The sequence below is a fragment of the Macrobrachium nipponense genome, chromosome 13 (genome assembly GCF_015104395.2).
Source record: "Macrobrachium nipponense isolate FS-2020 chromosome 13, ASM1510439v2, whole genome shotgun sequence".
NCBI lineage: Eukaryota > Metazoa > Arthropoda > Malacostraca > Decapoda > Palaemonidae > Macrobrachium > Macrobrachium nipponense.
The window spans coordinates 99,478,670-99,488,669 of NC_087206.1; the positions used below are offsets into that span (position 1 = coordinate 99,478,670).

At 38.8% G+C, this 10,000-nt stretch overlaps 1 protein-coding gene across 19 annotated transcripts in view; it reads right to left on the bottom strand.

The window, feature by feature from the left end:
* The window catches only part of LOC135225223 (rho GTPase-activating protein 45-like), a 617,019-nt gene that overhangs the window by 146,322 nt on the left and 460,697 nt on the right, over window positions 1-10,000 (bottom strand). The window contains exon 1 of one of the 19 annotated variants that reach the window (XM_064264545.1): window positions 2,999-3,546. The exons of the other annotated variants lie outside the window; for them this stretch is intronic. Coding sequence (XP_064120615.1) covers window positions 2,999-3,060 — 62 coding nt within the window. The 5' untranslated portion in view covers window positions 3,061-3,546. Of the gene's footprint in view, window positions 1-2,998; window positions 3,547-10,000 lie in introns of those variants that run through there. 19 annotated transcript variants of the gene reach the window in all.

Below are 10,000 nucleotides of genomic sequence, written 5' to 3' on the forward strand. Positions count from 1 at the left end.
ACGTCGTGAAATTAACGCGCTTTCCTTAAAAGCGATAAAACAAAATACAATTCCCTACACACACACACACACACACACACACACAGACACACACACACACAGACACACACACACACACATTACTTTAACGGGACCATCCTGTTTTATGATACAGCAAACGCCCCCTTCTATACACACACACACACACACACACACATATATATATACTCATAATACATATATGATATACATATATATATATATATATACAATATATATATATATATATAATCATATATATATATATATCTATATATACTATATGTATATATATATATATGGATATATATATATATATATATATATATATATATATATATATATAATATATATATATACACATAAGGGGAGACTGCTGTAGCTCAACACCACCCGAGAGAGAGAGAGAGAGAGAGGAGAGAGAGAGAGAGAGAGAAAGAATGATACGAAGGTATGGAAAGAACTCGAATTGTCCAAAACCATCTGAAACAGATCTACTACTCAAGGGAGCTTTGAGAGAGGCTTCAATAATAACAAGCGCAGCGTGGAACGTGTAACAGAAGAGACCGAGGTCTTGAGACACGCTCAGCGGGTGATAGGAATAGCCTACGACGCGATAAGTGATAACGTGCCCCAAGAGGAGTGTTTCTCCCTGACAGGTTACAACAGCCAGATGTCTGGATTATATTACGCGTTACCCCTACCGCCAAGCCAACAACATGGCACCCCCCCATCCCTATCCCCATTTCCCCAGGTCGATCCACTACAATGGAGTAGGTGCTTTCAAACACTTTATTACGCACATCAGAGGTACTGAAGGGGAGCCTAATGCCCGTGAACAAACACACGCACGCACGAAGATATGTATCATTTCGTCACCCGCCATGCAGCTGAAGCATTAGCGCGCGCCGGCTTCTCTTGTGATGTTATTGCGTCTAAGCACACTGCGAATTACTAAGGTGTAGGGCAGGCTCTCCATAGAGCACAGGTTATGTGAATCACCGAAGCCTTCATGAGCATAAGATGGTCTGACAGCATTTGTTAATGTGAAAATGAGGATTAAAACAATGTTTTCCAAAACTCTAATTACTGGCCTTATGTGCTCAGAAGATCACTACAGGCTGATTAAAATGCGTGCAGAAAAATAACCCAAAACGAGGAGTAAGTCCTTTCAAGAGCATAAAACTCACTAATAACTTTAACGAGCTAAACTAGGTACCGTATGGGGTATACTGCGATATAACTTTTATGCTCCATTTCTTAGTCAGCGACTCTCACTATTGCCAGGCTCTGAAATTCTTTTCATGCTTCCGTTATCCCTGATTAACGTAATTTTTCATCTTTTAGGGGGAAGGTAAATGACTCTCTCCAGGGATAGGCCTCGTTTTTACTTATCAGATTCCTTCTCGCGTTTCTTTCACAGCGAGGTTAAATAAAATAGTTGTTTCAGAGAAATGATCTTTTCATGGAGTACAAACTTTTATGGACAATTCCAGTTCTTTTATCATGGTCTTTTGCATTGTTGGTTTGTTTGTATGGTGCTTTTACGTTGCATGGAACCAGTGGTTATTCAGCAACGGGACCAACGGCTTTACGTGACTTCCGAACCACGTCGAGAGTGAACTTCTATCACCAGAAATACACATCTCTCACTCCTCAATGGAATGGCCTAGAATCGAACCCGCGACCACCGAGGTGGGACGCAAACACCATACCAACCACGCCACTGAGGCGCTTTTAGCATTGTTGGATGACAAAGGATATCAATTGTATGACTATTATATTATCACTGCTGTTGGTATCATCCCAGGAACAATTGAAACTAAAATATACAATAGTATAAAGTATGTTACCTGTTATTTACCCCCAAAAGTGTAAAAATCATTAATATATTTTAATGAGGATACTTCAAAAAGTTGTCTCTAAGCACGAAGCTAGTGGTGTTTTTTAGAGTCGAGAGCGCGGAAGGGCATGACTGTCGAAAACGTGTCCTTTCTGGTGAGAAACCCTTGAAAATTGGCCTCCCGTATTAATGAGGAGAGATTCTTAACCAACAGCAAGATGAAATAACTTAAGAAACACAGACGATTGACGAGAAATCCAAATTCTGGAATCAAATGTAACTACAGACTGTCGGTAACTGCAATCAGAAACTCAGCAGTGACATAAGATATGGAAATCTCCGAATCAAAAAATTTTGGTTTTTCTCCAGTTCGAAATGGCCCAGAGTTTCCGGTGCCAAGGAACAACTTTTTGAGAATGAGGCAGTTGCCCCTCGAATGTCTTGCAACAGGGGAACAAGTATAAAGATAAAATGCAAAAGTACGAGCATGCAATCTACTTTGTAGGCTGAACTTATGATTATGAGAGAGAGAGAGAGAGAGAGAGAGAGAGAGAGAGAGAGAGAGAGAGAGAGAGGAAATCAACTTTGGTGAGAGGGAAAAATGGAAAATTGTTCAATCAATATCTGTGCAAAAGCACCCGCTTACGTACATTACTTTTTTCTACAGGAATCCCGACCAATAACAAAATAAAAGTAATCACAGTAGAAATGCAGAGCGGTATATATATATATATATATATATATATATATATATATATATTATATATATATTTGAATTTAAGTTTTTTAATACTTCCAACATAAGTGTATATATAATAATAAGTTATATCTATATATATATATATTTTGGAATAAGTTTTTTTTAATTACTTCAAACGTGTGTAATACTATAAAAAAAAAATATTATTATATATATCCTAAAAATACCTAGATTATATATTATTATATATATAGAGCACTTATGTTTGAAGTATAAAAAAAACCTTATTCCAAATCCTATTACTAGAGCCAAATGTCGGTATCCAACACGGACACTCAGAACGAGAGCTATATATTAATGATAAAAAGGAAAAAATTTTGAAAAAAAAAGAGAGAAAAACGTGAATAAGAAAAAACCGAAGACTTCTGTCGTCTCACCTGTATATGGCTTTTCTTATCCCCGGACTTATGCCAGGGGAGGAAAAGTTGTAGCAAGGCATTATGTCCTCTGGAGTATACCAAAATAGAGGCGGTTTTTGAGTCAGTGCCGTTCCTTATTTCCTGGCGGAGGCGCGGGAATTTCACTTCTGTGGTATCCTGCTGGAGAGGTTATAGTTTCTGAGCGATCGACCTGTCGGCTTTTCTTCTGACGTTGGTTTAACGTGATTTTGACTTCTGGTATATCTGAATAAAGGGACGGTTTTGGAAGGACCACAGTTCCAAACTTTTCTCCCCCGCCATGGAAGGAGGATTATAATGACCTCTCAGTCACGGGACGCTGGTGCCATTTTCCCTTGCAGAATCTGTTTCCCTCAGGTTCATGGTGGTGGCTAGGGTCATTCCTTCAGGGCCACAAGGTTTCCATTTTTATGACAGAGCGATTTTTATTTTTTTTTTACCTTAATATGGCCGCTTCAATATCGCCTCCCTTCCCCGGAGGATTTCTAATTTCCTGATCTCGAAAACATTGTTCCATTTTGCAAAGTCGTCTTTTTAAATCAATATAAAAATCGTTTAGTCACCAGAAAGATATTTCACTAAAAATTCGGCGCCAGAAAAGCAGATTTATAAACATATATACTATCAGTCTGCGCTGACGTTACTTTCAACGACAGCAGATTTTAAAATTATATGTACCTTGCCTTCCACTGAGAGCTATTTGGATGGAGAAACGAAAAAAAAAAAATTTTTATTCCTTGTAGAGTTATTCAAACATTGTCAAACAGTGATGACTAGCAAAAGTGAGGCGTTACTATGCTCATAAAGGTTATCTAGAGAATATCTCGGCAGTGGAAAGGGAATCTAAAAACTAAGGTCGAGATACGAGCGATTCTTATCTTAGCATTTTATTTAGTCGAGTTAAACTTTGTCATTTTAATGGATATCGTTCCCTTCCCACTCCCCACAATATAGCCAAGATATTTTCTACCTTGGTCTGTCAGTGGAGCAGTCCTATACGGACATCATCGTAAATACTATGCATCAGTTATAAATCAACTTGGTTCATCCAGTCCACATATATTGATTCTGGGAGATTCTATATTCCTACTGACATATGGAAATGAGTATTCACCATCATTATTATTCAAGACATAAACCCACCTCATAAGGAACAAGCCCACAGGGGCCACTGACTTGAAATTCAAGCTTCCAAAGAATATAGCGTCCACCAGAAAAAAGTAAAGAAGGTATTGCAGAATTCAGAAACGAGATCGTTATAAGAAAAAAAGAACAAATTAATCTATATAGATAAAAATGTAAGCAAATTATTAAACTACAAAGAGAATTGTTTTAGAGTAGACGTGTTTATCTTCGCTTGAACTCGGGAAGTTCCAATTGCACGACATCCTCAGGAATACTCTCCCACAGTCCAAAGGCATGAGGAATAAAAGGCCTCTAGAATCTGAGAAGTTCAACAGCGAAGCACATTCACTGCATACAAATCTAGTTGCTCTGGGCAAGATTATCAATTAATTTCTTACCATTCCTGGAGCAAAATGCAAATTTTGTAAGAGTAGGTTCAGAATGACATGTATCAAGGAGAGGTACATCAGCTAATTGCTTAGCTTCAAAATGGTCGATGAAGCAGTTTAGCCTTTTCTTTAGGGACAGTAACCAGTCTACCATGATCTATTAGAAATGGTGAAATGGAAGATGTGATTGACCCATAGGTAGATAATGCGAAGTTGGTCCACCACAGATGAGGCTGAGTAATTCCTAAGTGTCTAATTAGGTGATGTGCCAGAAATTAGGATAAAAAGCAGCCTGGGCTATATATGAACAATCTCCTATACAAGATTTCAATTAGCATTAGGACAACATAGTCGGGAGAGGAAAACACCCTCGTTTAATTTCCACTATTAATGATAACCTCCTAAGCTGTATCTCTGTTAACCCTCAGCTCTCTTTGATCACTACCTGAAAACATGTGACACTACAAAATGTTCCACTGGACATCATGCCTGATATCACCCACAATGCCTCATCCCAGGCCTTACCAACAATTATGCCCTTCTCATTATTACAACAAAGGAGTGTGAAGAGTAGGACAAATTTTGATCTAGTTAGAGAAATCTACCAGACAGGAAGACAGGACAGCCTATATAATCCCGAGATAAGAGCGATTCTTATCTTAGCAGTGAAAAGGGAATCTAAAAATTAAGGTCGAGATACAAGTGATTCTTATCTCGGCAGTGAAAAGGGAATCTAAAACCTAAGGTCGAGATACGAGCGATTCTTATCTCGGCAGTGAAAAGGGAATCTAAAAACTAAGGTCGAGATACGAGCGATTCTTATCTCGGCAGTGAAAAGGGAATCTAAAAACTAAGGTCGAGATACGAGCGATTCTTATCTCGGCAGTGAAAAGGGAATCTAAATACTAAGGTTGACACCACCAACTTTGCGCCGAAACCTCTGAATATTAGTAAAAAGTATGCAGATAGATCAATGTCTAATAAATTCTCTGGAAGCCGACAACCAAGCCGAGGAAAACAAGGCAGTAAACATATATGAAATGGAATGAGGTTCTTCCTATCTTATGATAATGGAAAAGGAAATAGACTAAATTAACGCGGCTGCTGGATCAGACCAATTCCTGGCAATACTACTAACTATTTAGAGTGAGAATCATTAAAAAATAAAGATACTACAGATACCTTGAAGTATATAATTACTTATCCAGCGCTACAGCCAGTTAAAGTTATCTCCCAAATTCATACCATCCTCTATCGCTAAAAACCTGCCTTATAAAAACATGAGAAAATCAAACGGGGAGCGACTGTCAAACAGCTAACCTATAACGATTTCTTCCCTACCAGACAACAGGACTTTATACAGGGCATAACTAGTCTCACAGCCAATCAACAAACAAGAGTCACTAATCAGAATTCTAGAATCAGGTACAGAAAATTACACTATTTATATTAACTTGCCAAAGCTTTCGACAGAGGTGATCACTTCAATGTATGCAATGACCTATAGGAGGCTCGTTTCACATTGTCAGTCAAATCTAACACTAATTGAGCATTATCCAAAACAGCTCAGGTCGTATTAGGTGTCCCGCAAGGGACTGTTCTTTGTTCAATGCCCTGTTCTTTCAATGATTAGGACATTGATGACCACTTGGAAAGTTCATTTGTCTCTATTTGCCGACGATTCCAGTGTCTTGGCCTTATCAGGCTCATGCGAAAAAATGAAAAGCTTCAAAATGAAGTATAAAGTAGTCAATCTCTGGGAGAAAACAAACAAAAGGAGGGAAAAATTCGAGCACATATACCATGGCAAGATACCTGGACCCAGATGGAAAAACCGCTACCACAGAATATGGCGTAGAAGATCTGGGATTCATCATCTCCGACGACTGAACGTGGCAAACTGTCGCAAGGGTACTAACAACTTTTTCACAAATATCAGCACCATGCGCATTAAGTGATGTTCGGGATAATCATAGACTCTTGCTCTACCGTATTGTTCCACAGCCAGGTTGAAAACTTGCACGACCATCTGCCCATCTGTACTAGGCTACTAAAGTCTTGAAACGAAGTAGCATAGAGCGTGATATTAACGTTATAAAATTCTATACAATTACGCTATCAAAAGAGGGCTTGATTCCAAATCTGAAAACTGCACCCATGGAAACCGGAAATCGTTGCCATTCTTTTTTTCAACGCAATGCTTTCACTAACTACAATTTGACGCGTCTAAGTCCACACAGGGGTAGGCCTCAACCAGACAGTGCCCTATCTCAGGTGGGGTGCTAAAGATCTCTCTCTTCCTCTGGATTCACCAACTGAGGGACCCGAGTTCCATCGATCCTTGAACCGGACCAGCCAGAATGCCTGTATTGACATACACAGTAAATTATGTACCTGATCATTAGTCCCGTTTGTGGGTCGCAGCTGAGGTAAAAGGCGAGATAGGAGAGCAGAAACACTAAACGTGGATGTTCAGTGCTCAGTTGTAATATCTTTCTGCAAACGGCAGGGCTTTGGCAAGATCATCCTTGGCCCATGGGGTGAAGTTATTCATAAAATATTGATACTTTCTAGATATTAAATAAGAGATAGAAAACCAGTAAGACAATGACATCGGCAAGGCTATAGAAAAAGCTAATTTATTTAACATAAGATCATTCATATTCACTTAACGTCACAACTGATATCATCAACGTCGTTATACTGAAGAAGACCCAGAGAGAGAGAGAGAGAGAGAAATTGCTTTATCAATGGTAATTCCTCCTAATATCCCCCTGGAATCGTAATTCACGACCTAGCTTCAGGAAACAAACTGAATAAGCCTGATTTCAGGCACCATTCCAGAAGCCATTCCAAACACCATTTAGTGGCGTTCCACAAATTCCGTGTCTTATCTGTTACTCGAAATTTGCAATGTATTCCAAAAATGTTTTGTATCAAGTATTTTTGCATATAACTTTCAAATCAAGTTGCTGATAACTAATTGTAAAGACAAATTTGGCTTATCACAAACTGTCTCCGATATATATTTATATGTAATATACATTTATATATATATATATAATGGATGTATGTGTAAGTGTGTGTGTGTATGTATGTTCCACATACACTTTGAAATGCATTGAATAATTTCAACCAAACTTTGTATACATACTACTTACTATCTGAGAATGAACACTGTGGTGTGAAGACATCAAAGGGGGGTGGGCGGGGGTATGGGGGAAGGGGGAAAATGTAAACATTATAGAAACTGACAGATATTAGAGTCTAATCCACAGTTTTCAAGGTCACTCAGATGATTAGTGACAGCCCCAATGCCCCCTAAGTTCAAGTTCAGCCCATATTTGGAGGAGGGGGGGGGCCGTTGAGAAGGGGGTGGAAAAGGGATGAAATGTAAAAAATAACCAAAACAATGGATATTAGTGTCTAATCCATAGTTTTCAAGGTTGCTGAGAAGAACAGTGACACTGCCGATGGATGCCCTTTGAGTCCAGGTTCAGCCCCAATAGGGAGGAGGTGAGAAGGGGGTGAAATGTAAATGTAATAGAAAACGACAGGTTATTAGTGTCTAATCCATAGTCTTCAAGGTCGCTGAGATGAATAGTGACACTCCTGAAGTCCAAGTTCAGCCCCAATAGGAAAGGGAGGTGAGAAGCAACTGTATTAACATGAATAGAACATGCTTGGAAGAGGGCCTTCTACCTAAATATTATTATTATTATCATTATTCATTCATTCATTCATACGAAACAAGAATAAAGTTGGACAATACAGAATCTAATCTAAAGAATGAGGGCGTTTGTTTAGCAGCCACATTCCTAACACCTGCTGCGGAGCTAACGTAAACAACTTCCAATTTCTTGAGGCCAGATAAAAAATATGTGATCACCTCAGCGAGAATTCGACAGCTTGATACCACTCGACTAAAATAATACGAAGCTGAGTCGAAAATATCTGAAATACACCATTTGGTCAACATCTGCTAAACTGAAAATGGTAAACTTTTTTTTTTTTTACCAAATGGTCAGTGGGAAGATGACCCGGTGCCGGACGAAAATTATATCGTAACCTTTCGCTGGTAGTGAACAGCGTGAGTTTCAATGAGTCACTGCTCCTTTTGATATTGCCGTCTGCGGATATTTACTATAACAACAATAGACAAAATCTGATCATGTTGGAAGCAGCTGTCTCGTGTCTCTAGAAATACGGGAGGTTAGCTCTGAAAAGATTTAACTTGTAAAACTTCCAGAAACTACAAAGATGCGGCGATTTTTTGAGGTCATAAGTAAGTATAAATAAGTGGTGATTTTTTTTTATGTCCTAAGTTTTATATACGCCTTTTTTCTGCGTTATAGCCACTTCTCTCTCACGTTAAAGAGGTCACCAGCAGTTTTCATTAGCACGCCGTCACTGAATCCCTTTACCACAGACACGCGTAGGCCTAACTGTATCATAACCCTACTAATGAAGTACAATTTATTAAGACCCCGGGGGAAATGGGTTAATTAATAAACATTAATTATCCGATGAATGCCAGACACACATAGGGTGTCTACAACAGGGTCTATCCAAGGATGCAGGAGTTTTCTGGCAAGAATGCGATCAAACTTCGTTTCGACTGGGAATTACGTCCTCAACGGGCAATTTACACGCATCGTCATACCTTCAGCTATTTGTTAATTCACCTTTATTTTAGGTATTTCTTTATTTTCTTCGATCTATTTTCACAGTAATTGCAGCAATAAAACAGCAAAGCTTTTTTGTGAATTTCGCTAATTAAAAGACAAACTATAATAAAACTAACTTAATTCTAAGCAAAGCCCCTACAATATGGTTACCTGGCTAAAATTATAAATAAATACAGAATCCATTGAATGAGAAAGCTCTCTCTCTCTCTCTCTCTCTCTCTCTCTCTCTCTCTCTCTCTCTCTCTCTCTCTCTCTCTCTCTCAAAGATAAAAATCAGCCATTTTCTCTCTCTCCCTCTGTCTCTTCCCTCTCATTACGAGGAAGATGAAGTGGAGGGGAATAGGAAAAAAAAAAGTATCTGACCATCCTCCCACTTCCAGTGTTTGTTTTAAGAGAAAATGCTTAGGTTGGCCTGGCAGAGGTCTTCCCTAGCCTACATATCACCACTCCTGCATCTAGAAATACATTCGCTTTTCACCCGAGTTCGTGTTCCATTTGCCTTTTGTATTTCTGTGCGCATGTGTGTGTTTTGTGTGTTCTACGAGGGTCTTAGAACGTTAGATATCTGAACGGCATTAACTTTTCAAGTGGAGACCTGCTACACATCCCTGTCACTTTTTGTTATGTATATCTCATAGAGAACTACAAAGTTTTGAACTACACAATGCCTCACTGTCATTACTTAATTATTTTATATTTGTAACTGATCTACATTTTTATCCGCCATTCGCAATCCCCCTCAGGGCACTATGATTCTCATCTGACTGAAAGGCGCAGCA